This window comes from Felis catus, chromosome A3 (genome assembly GCF_018350175.1).
Source record: "Felis catus isolate Fca126 chromosome A3, F.catus_Fca126_mat1.0, whole genome shotgun sequence".
Classification (NCBI taxonomy): Eukaryota; Metazoa; Chordata; class Mammalia; order Carnivora; family Felidae; genus Felis; species Felis catus.
In genome coordinates, this window is record NC_058370.1 from 31521867 (window position 1) to 31536387 (window position 14521).

General features: G+C 43.6%; 2 protein-coding genes across 3 annotated transcripts in view; both read left to right on the top strand.

The window, feature by feature from the left end:
* Window positions 1-14521, top strand: part of CDS2 (CDP-diacylglycerol synthase 2) — a 56099-nt gene that overhangs the window by 6359 nt on the left and 35219 nt on the right. The gene's annotated exons all lie outside the window — the stretch shown is intronic.
* LOC101087828 (ATP synthase subunit 9, mitochondrial-like) lies at window positions 4518-8856 on the top strand. Its single transcript, XM_045053848.1, is given in 2 exon segments — window positions 4518-8587; window positions 8590-8856. Coding segments are annotated over 2 exon segments (276 nt in total). The 5' UTR covers window positions 4518-8430; the 3' UTR covers window positions 8709-8856.

Here is a 14521-nt window from a genome sequence, read left to right on the forward strand (position 1 = left end):
GAATTTGTTCCCGACATTGGGCAGAGTTCTTGCCTTCCAAGCCTTGTCGTGTGGTGGTGCAGTGCCAGTGATGGTAGGCTGGTTCCACTAGGCAGCTTGCCCTGCTGGTCCCTGATCTTTGTTCTTCTGCTGTTTGCCCCAGCAGTGGAGATGGCATAGGGCCCATTCAGTTGAGTGACCTTTTCAAGACCTTATTGTGTCATTTTGACTGGACAGTGCATGGTTCAGAATTCAAAAGGTGCAAAGGGTTCACTGTGACTTGCAGCTTCGCTCCTACCCAGTTCTCCGCAGAGGCAGCCTCTCAAGCCAGGTTGTGGGGCTCCTGAATGCCTGCTGTTGGTGCGGGACCTGAGAGGTCTTTCCAAAGTCAGATGTCCTTTGTATTAGGGTCACCACAGGGCCAGCCTGGGGCTTCTCTGGAGACTCCGCTGTGTTTTTGAAAGAGCCCTTGAGACTAGGATTTCCTGACAATGCTCTCTGCTCCTGGGTCTCTGGTGTTGAGAGGATCTCTGTCATTGACCCCAGATTCCTCAGTGGGTGATTCTCAGAGCCTCCTCCCCACAACCTGTGTCCTGCTAGTCCTGGTGGTTCCAGTGGCTTGGAGGACATTCCCCAGTGCATATCCCTTAATCAGTGACTATCTCAAATCTGACTTGTCTTGTTCTAGACATTGAGCCTCTTTCTGTCTCCTGTGCAAGTAGAATCCTATCTCTGAGTTGCTCCAGCTTAAAATCCGTTGGTCCCAGTGTCTCTGCTCCCTCACCGCATCTAGGTCACAGGTTCTACCCAGGTGTTACCCAGATTCCTTACCTGTTGCTCTTGTGTATTTCACATAGTTCAGCAGTATTGTGAACCCTTCTAATTGAGCTCTGTTCTTTCAGAATTTGCATGGTCGGTTCTAGTCCATCTGTCCTTTCTGTCCTCTGACAGCTCTGAAACCATCCTGTAAATTACACGGGAAAAAAGAATTCTGGCCCCTTTTTCAGATCTCTTAAACTTGGTCCTTCATAGCCTTCTCTCTTAACTGGTCCCTCCTCTTGCTTGGTGACCCTGTGGTATCAGTCTTGGCTCTTGCTGTCTCCAACCCCTGAATTGTGCTCTTTCTCTACACTCTACCTATTTAAATCTTATTTTCTCAAAATCCATTTTGGATCTTCTCCATCTCAATACTTTACCAGGCATATATTTATTGTAGAAATCACAGAAATGTATACATAGGAGAACAAAATCCATCTGTAATCCTGTAATGCAGAGAAACAACCATTGTTCAAATGCATGTTGCTACACATGTCTGTAATTGTAGTTACCATGTATGATCTGATAGCTTCCTTTTTTATGCTGTCAGAAGCATTTTCCCACATCGTTAAGGTTCATTAAGTTCTTTGTAAACAATATATCAAACTTTTTCTCATTATGAAAGAAACAGATGGAAATAAAAGATATTCATTGTACAAGCACCAAAAAGAAAAGAAATCACCTTCAGCCTGCCATTCAGAGATAACCAACCACTGTTGGTGTTTTGGTGTATAGCCTTTCTTTTTATACACATTGCACCTTCCTGTATTATATATACTACTGTTTTATAACTCCGTTTTACTTAAGAATATGCCGTAAACATTGTTCAAGTCTGTAAACAATGAACCAGTGTCCTTTCTTTGGTCATGTGTCATTTCATTGTGTGGCTGTACCTTAACTTATCGAACCAGTCAGGCTCTTAAGTTGTTTTAAGTGTTTTTGCATTGTAAGCATGCTGCAGGAAGTACCCTTGTTAAAACAAAATAACACAAAAAACCCTTTCTGCACTTGCATAAAACCCTTTCTGCCCTTAGATAAGTTCTATGTTTAGAACTGCTGATTCAAAAAGGGATGTACGTTGTCTAAGCTTTTGACACAATTAATATGTTTCCTTCCTGCAGTAAATTTGTAGCACCCTAACTTCATGAGAGTGTCTATCTCTGTGGTCTCTCCTCTCCCACAGAGACATACGGAGTATTTATTTGTTTCCTGATCTTAGACGAGGCATTATAGCCTAGTGATTATAAGCACTGACTCCTAGTTGGACTGCTTGGTTTATAACTTGGCTCCCCCAATAATTTGCCTCAGTTTTCTCATCTGGATAATGGGGCTTAGAATGGGTTTGAGGCATTATCATGCTTTTCCCATAGGAACTGTACCTTAGAGTAACCAAATAGTTGATTAGAAGTTTCTCTTTACAGGCCCCCCCACCCCCGGGTGGCTCAGTTAAGCCTCCGACTTGGCTCAGGTCATGATCTCATTGCTTTGTGAGTTGAAGCCCTGTGTCAGGCTCTGTGCTGACAGCTCAGAGCCTGGAGCCTGCTTCAGATTCTGTCTTCCTCTCTCTGTGCCCCTTCTCTGTTGGCGCGTGCTCTCTCTCAAAAATAAATAAGCATTAAAAAAAAAAAAGTTTCTTTTTATAGGGTAAATAAATGGAAAAGGAGTTATAGAATATTAATATATTCAACTCCCCATTGAATTGATAGAATGAGACCATAACCATCAATGCTGCTACCATGACAGAGACAGCCAGACACTGTGGATCTCCTGATGGAAGTACACAGTACTACTGATGGAAGAATCTTGTCCAAAAATCATACCTGAGCCTGATCAAGACTTTAGTTCTAAGTGCTAGTTGACAGGAAATTCAAAGGACAGGAGAACACGTTGAAAAACACCACTGGACAAATGACCTGGTTACTTTAAAAAATACATGGCAAGAGACATCTTGACCCACTTAAAAAAAGGGTGTGTGTGTGTGTGTGAGCAATAGATATGATAAAACCTACAGATTAAAAGACTTAAGGCATGTTAATGATTTCTAGACCTCATTTGGATCTTGATTTAATGAAACTGCTATGAAAAAAGAATTGAAAATTTTGTGTAAATTTGAATATTGGAGATTTAATATAAAGGAATTATGAATTTTTATAGGTATGATAATGGTATAGTGATATTTAAAAGTCCCTAATGAAAACACGAACTATAAAAGAAACAATCTATAAATAGAGCTACCTTAAAATTAAGAACTTCTGTTTATTAAACTAAATGAAAAGGAAGTCTACAGATGAGAAGATATTTATAAAAAAAAAGTACTTGACACAAGACTCATATCCAGAATCTACATAAATAATTTCAACAAAATGAACATGTAAAAAAGACAACTCAGTTTTAAAAAGGCTCTTTAGACGGTCAATAAACATATGAAAGTGTGCCCAACATCATTAGCCACAATGAGATTTCCACTGCACACCCACCAGCATGGCTGGGATTAAGAAGACTGAAAATACTAAGGGACGGCACATACGTGGAGTTCATATACTGTTTGGGATAGTATAAACTGGTACAATTACTCTGGGAAACTGTTTGGCAGATACTTACTAATGCCTATTTTATACACAAATCTTACGACCTAGGATAGATCCTAGGTGATTACCTGGTAGAAATCTGTATATAATGTTCACTAAAAGATAAGTTCTAGAATATTGAAAGCAGTGTTCTTGGTAGTAGCCCCAGCCTGCAAACCACCCAAATTGGGAATAATGCTGCCATAAACATGGGTGTACAAGTATCTGTTGGGATCTCTGCTTTCAGTTATTTTGGGCAGAGACCCCAAAGTGGAATTGCCGGATCATACTGTAATTCTGTGTTTAATATTTTTAGGAACCGCCACATTGGTGTATTCTTGTATTTTAGGGATTTCTGTTTTAATTTCCAATAATGGCAAATATTGATGCATATAACCTACATAGAGAACTATTGAGGTCCTCAGTAATTAAGAGTGTAAAGAGGTCTTGAGAATTAAAAAAAAAAAGCAAAAAAAAATCAAGAACTGCAGCTTTAATGAACTGCATTATTACTCACCAAGGAAGAGAAGGATTGAAGCAGTCTTTGCTAATGGATGTAGATGAGGTGGGTGACATTCTCCTTTGCCCTCCAGTGTCCCAGTTTGGAGGATACGTTATATGGTCACCCTAATGACAGGATCCATTATTAGGTGGATGGTCAAACTGGGCAACCCACTCACCTTTGCCTGGTGTTGTAGCAGAGCTTCCTAAACTGGCCAGCTTTCATCTTCTTGTGGACCGTGCTTTAGGATGAAAATACTACAGAATGTAGCTACATTACGTTCCTGGTTGTTACATTAAAAATTTCTTTGTATGATGTTGTAAGACATCATGTCATTTTTTTTTTTCTAAAGGAAAACCTCTTATATATTCACAAAGCATATGTTGCCAGTGCGACTCTCAAAATTCCAGTAATTCTGGAGACTGTACATTCCTTTTGAATTTTGACTAATGACTTGAAATTTATCTAATGATTCTGACGTCCTCCCAGTGTTATTTGGAATGTAACTTGAAAATTTCCCCATGCATTGTTTTGTTAAAAATGCAAAATCGGGGCACCTGGGTGGTTCAGTCAGTTAAGCTTCCTACTTCAGCTCAGGTCATGATCTTGCAGTTCGTGGGTTTGGGCCCCACGTTCGGCTCTGTGCTGACAGCTCAGAGCCTGGAGCCTCCTTTGGATTCTGTGTCTCCCTCTCTCTCTCTGCCCCTCTCCTGCTTGTGCGCTCTCTCTCTCTCAAGAATAAATAAACATTAAAAATATTTTTTTAAATGCCAAATGGATTTTTGAGACATAAATACACATTTGTTTCTTACATAAACATTGACTGAAAACCTCATGTTGAAGATCATGTGCATTGTTTGAAGTTTGCATATTAACAATCTGTGCCTATGTTCCCAGGCAAACACGAACTGGGGAGGGTTCACAGGGTGTGCTTACTTAATACAGTCTCTTCTTCCGGCCTGCAGAACACCTCACTTCCTCCCAAGGCAGGCGGCACCAAGCCCATCCAGTTGCTAGTCCTTCTATGCAGCCCAGAGTTCCGTGTCACCATTTGATGTCCAGTGGTCTCACTGGGTCTGGTGACGACGAACTAAAAGTTATCTTCCATCCCTCTCTTCTTCAAGGACAGTTGGGACAGGAGGAAGGAGGCAGGATAATCCAAATAAGTTTTCCCATTTGGACAAGGAGAGGATGAGGAAGACACATAGCAATGTCTTGGCTCACCTCTCTCCAGACTGGGAAATTGTCTGAGACTCTGTTGTGCTTAGATGGGGCCTGTTGCGCGATAGACTTCATTTTAGGTTGAGCGGTTAGGGAGTGGGACCTCCTAAATGCCATCCACCATCCCATATGTCAGATCTCAATCCAGAACCCTCCAGGGTGGTGGAGGGCAGAGGGGTTCTACTTTCTCTGCAGCCTTCCGAAGTGTATACTCTTGTCTACACTTTGTTTCATTTCCTCCATCTTAGTTCTTCAGTCTACTTTGTTATCCAGAAATTTGTTAAAATCTCACATCCATGGATGGTCCCAGTCCCCTACTATTTCCGCCTAAAAGGCCATGGTTTTATTCCTTACTGTGCTTAATGACATTCATTTCAGTGGGATATTGAGGTCAAAAGGCATGCGCTCTGTCTGCTTTTACCAACAGGAAGTTTTCAGTTTTGAGAGACTGAGTTGATCTTACATTAGAAGCAGGCTGTTGCAACCCTTTGTTGTTCTGTGTTGGGGGCGAAGGATAAAAATGGTTGCTCTTGACTGATGACACCTGTGAATTCCGGGCTTCTGCTCTTGACATTAAGAAGGGCAAGAGCTGACGAGCGACCTTAGGAAGGGCCTGTGTTTGACTGGAGTTGGCTGGTGGAGGAGATGAGACTGGGCAGGGGACCAAGGAAGAGTCAGGAGAGAGGTGTGCTACCAGATCCTAAAAGAACAAGTTTTTGAGAAAAAAGAAACACAGCTTTTCAAGTAGATCAAGTAGAATGAGTAGTAGACAAGGTTTTACCTTGCCACCACTGTTTCCCACAATGGTCCAAAAAATCCTTTCATGGAAGATAGTATCTCAGAAGGTGATGGGGCTAAATTTTTCTGAACTGCAAACTTGTATACATGTGTACAAATATAAAAGCTTTATACGTGGCTCATTTAATGGATTTTGTTAAACTCTTACAATATTTATTAGCTTCTATTATCTTATGAAATAACCAGTACTGTGTGTGTTTATAACCTGTTTCTTTAAGCATTACCAGAAAGTCTCTGGCTTCTGTACCAAAAAGTAGTTGCTGCCCTGTTAAGCTACATGTGACTGAAAACCACAAATGATAGTGGCTTAAACAAGACAGAAGTATAGATACACTTCTTCCTCACACAAAAGAAGTCTGGAGGTGGGCATTCCAGCAGCTTCACAGTGTCAAGGATTCAGGTTTCTTCTCATCTTGCTGTTTACCATCATGAGTCGGGTGACTTCCACCCCCTGGTACAGGATGGCTGCTGGAATTGCAGCCATCACTTTCATATTCCAAGAGGAAGAAGGGAAGGAGAGAGTCCTTTCCTGTAAGGACTCTTTCTAGGAAATGCACTATTTCTGCATCTATCCCATTGGCCAGAACTCTCACATGTCCTTGTCTGGCTGCAAGGGAAGCTGGGAAATGCTCCCTCTTGGTGGTTGTGTGCTTGACTAAACCTTGGGGTTCCTGTTACGATGGAAGGAAAGGAGAATGGATGTTGGGACAAACGGAGAACTGTGAGCACTTCCATGGGCCTGAAGATGCCTATGAAAAATTGGCAGGCATTCTACATAGCAGTGAAGAAGCAAAGCTGTGGGAAGATGAAGGTAGAGAGTAGAAAAGTCCAGTTTCGGTGGCTCAGGGTCTCCTCTGGTGGTGGTAGACAGCCGAGTCACTGACAGCCAGGCAAGGAGAAAAGAGGGGCTGTTTCACAGGTGTGGGAATGGGAAAGAAGGGCCAGGGGATCAAGCACAAGGAGCTGCCTGCTGCTTAGTGGGAGAACCGTCCAGGCACAGGCCTTGGGGATCTATTGGTGAGTGGTCCATAAATGTCTGGCAAACAAGAGTAATATCCAGAAAACTCCCTGCATCCCCGTAGTTCCCAACTATGTCCAGCAACATTTTTCTAAAGGTAGAGAAAAAAAAAAAGGCTCTCAGTTTCATACCCCTCCTCTAATTTATATCTTGTGATCTCTCTATAGGGCAGAGCAGTAAATGTTACCTAAAATGACAATCTTCTTGTTCTTTTTTTAAGTTATCTCTATCCTCAACGTGAGGCTTGACCTCACGACCCCAGATCAAGAGTTGCATGCTCTACCGACTGAGCCAGCCAGGTGCCCCTAAAATGATGATCTTAATTCTTAAGAAATTGTACCTGTTCAAGATAGCCAGCGGTGGTGCTGCTTTAACAAGATGGTTTCAGGTAAAAATGATTATCGCACATGTAGCCTCTTTCCACCAATGCAGCGGAAATGTATGTTCCCTAGATGTTGGAACAGTCAATTGCTGGAAATCCTGGCAGGGCTGTCTTGCTACCTGAAGGGCCTAATAAGCATGCCATGGTTAGGGTCCTAGTGCGACATGGCAGTTTTCTTTGGAGAAATGAATCAGTTACTAATAAGTTCAGTCTTCAAAATAATAATAGTCTTCTAAATAAGAGGTCATCGGTGGAAAAATAATCAGTTGAGAAGGGGTCCCATTATGTCGCATGTGTAAGCAGGCTCAGGGGGACTGACGAGCCAGCCTGCATTCTGATTGCCTGTAGCCAGTTTTTTCCAGGGGCTTACCTCCGAAGGCATAAATCATGAATCTTTTCTGTTCCCTTCCACTGTAGGTGTATAGTGTCCCATCCTACTTTGAGTATGAGGGTAGTTGTAGAAGCCCAAGGACCTTCTTCCCTGGCTAGTTTAAATAGAATCTCCCACTACAATCTGCTCTGTGCCGTGTTGAGACTGATGTCTGTCATCTCCTATAGTGTTGGGCGAACAAGAGCCACATGGGCTTTATTTTCTTACAGGGATGTCAGCCAGACTCTCAGTTTTCCAGAACAGTTGCCATTTCTATCTTCTGTCTGTTCCATAGAGTTCTCTGTACAGAGAATTTTCAGTTTTCACATAGTGGTCTGCTGAAAACACGCCATGGCAGAGTAGCTATTTTGAGCACTTCTGACAAAGGGCCATTTCTGCCAGAGATATTCGCCTTTCCTAGAGGCTTTTTATCAGACAGGTGGCATCTCATCGTTCTGCTTGAGGGTCCTGCTTGAGTCCTAGGAGAAATGGTTAGACATCCTGTTTCCTGGATCTCAGGAAGAATTATCTGGAGTGTTGGGTTTGGCATTCTAACACGACTCTTACATTTCTCATTGGTCTTAAAGTATCTAAAATAGGAGCTCTCTGTCTTCTCTGCACTGGGCACAGCTCTCCTGCCACAGCCCCTCGTCCCCTGAAAATGTACACCTGGCAGAGTTTGTCTCCACCCCTTCTTTGTCAGGAGCACTTCTCAGCTGTTGAGCAGTGGTGTTAAAACCACTGAAAGTTGAGAGCCTTAGCAGCTTTGGCAGTCCCATGCCTTACTTATTCCCAGTCACAGCTTCCAAACCAGTGCCATTTCAAGGGACGTCCACACAGCAGCCAAGTTCATTGGGGCTGGGGCTGCCGCGGGAGGGGTGGCTGGCTCTGGGGCTGGAATTGGGACAGTGTTTGGTACTTCCATCGTTGGTTATGTCAGGAACCCTTCTCTGAAGCAACAGCTCTTCTTCTGTGTCGTCCTGGGCTTTGCCTTCTTGGAGGCCATGGGGCTCTTTTTCCTGATGGTGGGCTTTCTCACCTCCTTTGCCATGTGAAGTAGCTGTCTCCACCTCCCATAGATTTTTTTCCTGGGTCTCATCTGCCCTGTATGTTCCTTTTCCTATACCTCCCCAGGCAGCCTGTGGAAAGTGGTTGGCTCAGGGTTTGACAGAAGAAAGACAAATAAATACTGTTATTAATAAGATTTAAAAAAATGTCCAAAGTACGAGAATGAGCCACTATTTGAAGTTGAAAACAAAGACTTTTAGTGTCCAGGGGACCAAAAAGGGGATGGGAACCCAGGATGGCTTGAGATTTTTCAGGGCTCCCCTTTTTTCCAGGGAAATTTGGCCTGGGGTGTCCATCTTCATTCGTCACAGATCTCTCTTAGCTTTGATGAGTTCAGTATAGGTGATGTGGTTGTGGAAGCTGACCTCGGGGGCTGGTTGTTTTGGTTACTTTTGAAGAATCTCATGTTGCCTCCTATGGTCATCCGTGTGGGATTCTAGGGCTTGCTCATCATTCTGAAGTGTTCAGCACTGCCTGGGCGGGGGCGGAGGAAAGTCTTGTGGGGTGGTGACATTTGAGCTGGAGGAGCAGGAATGTGTCTGGAAAGATGGACCAAGAATGAGTCAGGGGTCCCAATGGGAAGGCCTTGAGGGCCAGACCAGAGAGTTTAGGGGGAAGCCAGTAGAGATGTCAGCACAGAGGAATTGAGAGGCTTAGATGTATCCATTTAGTACTTTTTTTAAATTATGGAAGCAATACTTGTTTGGTGGAAAATGTGGAGGTGATGAGAAAATATTAAAAAATTTAAGTTACCTTTAATTTTACTACCCAGAATGTAGCTGCTGCTAACATTTTTATCACGTCCTGCTAATCTTTTTTCTCTGGCTGCTTGGTGTTTTTCCCTATTTTCGTTAAGTAGATCATATAAATTGTTTCTTCTTATAATGGTGTGATGCACATCCTCGTGTAAATGATACGTTTCTCCAGATACTCATTTTGGATATAGTTCTCATCAAGGAATGGCTAGATCAGAGGAGATGTGAATCATTTAAAGGCTCTTAATACGTCTTTCCAAATTGCCTTTCAGAAAGGTGGTACTAATTTATATTTGTGTGAGCCCTATGTGAGTGTACTGGTTTTCTCCAAGCCTCGTTCACAGTGAATATTCTCTTTATCTATTTATTCACCCTGATGTGAGAAGATGGCTTCTATGGCCATTTTCTTTTTTATGTCATTGATTATTAGTGAGGTTAAATAAGTATACAGGTTATTTGTATTTGGCAAATTGTCTCTCCTGATTTTTTTCTGTTGGCATGGCCGTATTATAAGAGTTTTTTTTTTTTAATAGTTAAGGGAGCTGAAAGAGCTAAAGTGACATTGTTCCTAAAGGATTTTTTTTTTACAATGATGATTTGTTTTTCATAGACATGGTGCAGTGATCACCTGGCAGGTATTTGAGGGCCAGGGGGCGCTGTTCAGTAGGGCTGTGATGTTATTATACGGCCTGACTGATCATGCAGCGACCAGCTGGCCACTTGTATGTATATCTAAAGGCAGGCTTCCTGGATTATAAGTATTGGTTGCAGGATGCCTGGGTGGCTCAGTTGGTTAAGTGTCTGATTCTTGATTTTGGCTCAGGTCATGATCTCACAGTTCGTGGAATCAAGCCCTGCATCTGGCTCTGTACTGACAGCGTGGAGCCTGCTTGGGACTCTCTCTCTCCCACTCTCTCTGCCCCTCCCCTCCTCACACACATGCACTCTCTCTCCCTCTCTCAAAAAAAAAAAAAAAAAAAAAAGTATTGGCTCTGATTTTACAAGGATGAGCTAAAAGGCCCAAAATTCAAGTGAGAATTTGCACCCAGGGAGGCTGAATCTGAGTTCCATGCACTTTTGTTTTGCCATTCTGCCTTCCTGGCCTCCTGGTCTCCCCAGTCATTTTCTTCCATGGTTTGGCCAAATTGGCCCTAACACAGGAAGACCTGTGAGTGTCTCAGCGTTGGCCAACAGGGCCCCATGGGGGTGGGAGAGTACTTGCCTCACTCTGCAATAGTCTTGGAGAGAGGAAGTGGGGGCAGTGGCCCCAGAGTTCCTTGGGGCCTGCATGCTGGAAGCAGGGGCATCTCAGCACAGGCCCTGCAGGCTGCAAGGAGGCTCGAGGCTACAGCAATGTGAAGCACGCGTGGCATAGAGCCCTCATCCCCTGATGCCCACCTCAGCCCCAGCTCCTCTGTGGCACCCTCTCTATTCCTGCACCCCATTTCTTCATCTTCCTTCCTTCTCCAGTCTCCTATGGAGATTGTTCAAATTCTGGGTAGGTGCTGTCTCATCAGCAAAGAAAGTCTCTGGAGTTGGACTCCTTGTCTTAGATTTGTGCAGGTCCCATGAGATTCAGTAAAGGCGTGTTGATCTGTCATGATGTTCCCGGCAGGGAGGCAAAACTGACTGTCCCTGGGAGAAGAAAGCTTGAGAGCACAGCTCTCCTGCCGACTTGGTCATAAGCTCCTTGGTTGCTGTCAGACTTAGCTGTCCCTAGCACATATGGTTGTCAGAAGGTGGAGTGGTGTTAAGTCAGCTGTGAAGATTAGCAGCTGGCCAGGCAGTGAGAACCAGGGCTCTGGTTGCAGGAAGAATTTGTTGAGCGTAGTGACTAGAGTTGTTGTAGAGCAAAAAGAAAATATTGGCATGTCAGGATTTATTTCTAATACTGAAGTGCCACATTATGTTAACATGACGTGTACCCCTTTCAGGAGTAGCTTGACTTCTGGCGCCATATTTGATTTTATTTTTTGCTAGTTGTGATCCACTGAATTGATTTTAAGACCCAGTAAGTTTCAATCCACAGTCTGAAAAACACCTACCTTATTTTATCTCCCCAATACCCCTGAGACAAGAATTGTTTCTTTCTTATGGGTGAAAAAGCTGAGGCCCAGAAGGTGACGTTATTTCTTCTAAGATCACACAGCGTATACTGGTTCCCCCTTTCCCCGTGCCTCTGAGATCTCTTCTTGAGATAGACTTGTTTCTTTGGAAAGTCGGTTGCAGCCTTTTTGTTTTTGTCTAGTTTATCACTCCCTCTTACTTGTGTTTACAGGATTGATATTCATTATTAATGTAGCCTTAGTGAATTCCAGTATTCTTAAGTACCGCAAATGTTTTTGTGAATATGAATGGTATACATTTGCTCACTGTTTTGGAGGTTGTGTGGTTTGGAGGCTGTCATGGCATTCATCCTCTGCCTCCCCCTAATAGAATGAAACTCTGCTGGTGTATAGATAGCATGCAGGTATGACAGATGAATTGGACTGGGTGTAGACAGCTCCTCCCTGTCACCTGCCACAAAGCACTGTGGTGACCTGCATTTCCTTCTCTCTGTGTAGAAGCCTACAGATAGATAATTCTTCTCACCCCGTGTCTCCCTCAGGCTGCAGGAAACTTACCTGCAGGGCCTAAGTGTCATGTGGTCCTGTCATTCTCAAGCCTTTCTGATTGAGAGATTATTGCTCCCAGCCACGACCTCTTGGAGTAAATGCTCTGAGAGCAGCAGGGGCTGGTGTCTAACAGCGCATGCCTAGAAGTCCTTGATTGGGCACTGAGCCTGAGGACCCTCTTGAGCTGTGAATTACTCACGCCCTGTGTCTATTCTCAGGTCAGGCCTAGTTCTAAGAACCTGGGCCATCTGAGTTCTCCATCCTTGATAGAGTTCTCTGGGAGAGAGGCAGCTTGGAAACACTCTCAAGACAGGTCTGCAGCTAGCCAGTGGCCTGATAATGAGGGAAGATACTCTGGGATTCAAACTTAAGCATGAAGCACGGGGTCTGTACTATTGGGGCAGGCGGCATCTTTATTCATTAGCCCCTGAGTCCTGCCCAGCCAGAAGAACAGTAGAGATTTCAGGTGTTGAAAACAACATAGCTGGCCCAAAAATGGAGTCACTTTCGCTAAGCATTACATCACCAAACTGAAACTTAGTTTTGGCTCTCGCAGAAATGGAATCTTAAACCAGTCAGAAGTCATCTGATAGCACCAGTTAGGTAATCTGCCTTATAGACCCCTGTTGTCCCCTAAAGGAAAACGATCTCACAGTAACCAATCTGCTTGGGCCTAGCGTGACTTCCTTATTCCTACTCCCTTCTGCCTATAAAAGTCTTTCATTTTGTACAGCTTGTCAGAGCTCCTTTCTGTCTTCTAGAGGGATGCCGCCCTATTCAAGAATCATTCAAAAAAGCCAATGAGAGCTTTAAAATTTACTCAGCTGAATTTTTTTTTTTTTTTTTAACGAAGGAAACCTAGAATGATGCCCTGTTAAATAAGTGTCCTCCTTGCAGAAGTGCATAATAATCTTTGGGTAGAAGATTTACAATCCTGAACATTAAAAGCCATTTTTTGTTGATGAAGTAGGTACATTTTGGTTATTGAGAAGTTTCACTGTGGATTCGCAGATTTCTCCTTAATGCCAGATTACTGAGGTGTTAGAGTTTATTCATCAAACCTCAACTGTCAGCTGAGACAGAATTGGGTGGGCACAAGAGCCAGCCTGTCCACAGTGCAGAGACTGGAGTGGCCGCCACAGCTGCACCTGTTGCAAAGATGGTGAGTGATTTTCTTGGTTGTTGCATCTGTCTGGGGCAACAACCAGTTGGACAGGGGCTTAGCTTCTAGAAGCCCGAGCTGCAGGAAGCAGGTATTTCCCTTTTGCAAGATTGCTGGACAGGAAAGCTGTCAGTAGCTGCTGGAGATTATTTTCTCATTCTCCTACCACCTTTATTCTCTTGGATGTTTGATGCCTCATCCTTAGGACATTCTTAAAAAATTCCCACTCCTTCTACTTAGGGAATGTGCAAATCTGGGGGAACACAGTGAGACGGGACCATTTCGTGCAGAGCGACTGGTTATGTGAGAAGTTATGCTTGCTGTTTTAACCTACAGAGTCAGAAACGGAGAACTGTTTAATTGTTCCTTAACTTGTCATCTTCCCACTCTTCCTCCCTTTCTGAAGAAACCTGTACTACTGGGGACCTCAGATATATCAGACAGTGTTGTAGGCCATGGGGATGTAGCAGTGAATAACCAACGTCCCTTCTTTTTTTTTTTTTTTTATGTTTATTTTAACTTTTGTTTTTTTGGGGGGGGGAGAGTGAATGGGGGAAGGGCAGAGAGAGAGGGAGACAGGATTTGAAGCAGGCTCTGTGCTGAGAGCAGAGAGCCCTATGAGAGGCTCGAACCCATGAACCATGAGATCGTGACCTGAGCTGAAGTCGGAGGCTTAACCGATTGAGCCCCCCAGGCGCCCCCCCAAAGTCCCTTCTACATGGAGTTTGTGCTCCAGTGGAGGCAGACAAATGTGTAATAATTTCAGGTGGTAGTAGTGTTATGAAGAACAAAGTGGGTGTTTTTTTAATATGAGGGTAGCATTTTGAAGTGTTAGTGTTGGAAGGGCCCTTCCACTAATTAGTCCGATCAGCTCAAAGGACAAATGTGTTCTTACTCTTCCTGGAGCATTTCCCATTGTTCAAGGGAAATGTGCACAGACCTACCTTTTGTAGGGCAGGTCTGAACCATTCAGGGCTCTAAAAGGTTTTACTCTGCCCACTTATTCATTTTTCCTGGCAACATTATGACTGTCTGGAAATATAGCTCATTGCCACCCTGGGTTTTATGGGCGCCCCCTGGGGCCTTCCAGTCATTTTAACCTTTGGGAAGGATGAAAATGCAACCCTTTTAGTCACCAGTTGGATTTGTAGCGCTGTAGCTCTAGGGTGGTCTTCCCCAGAGAAATGCTGGCCTTCCATGATTCTAGGCTTTGTAGATAAAGGTTGATGAATTTGATTAAAATTCAGTGAGTTTTTAAAAAAACACTT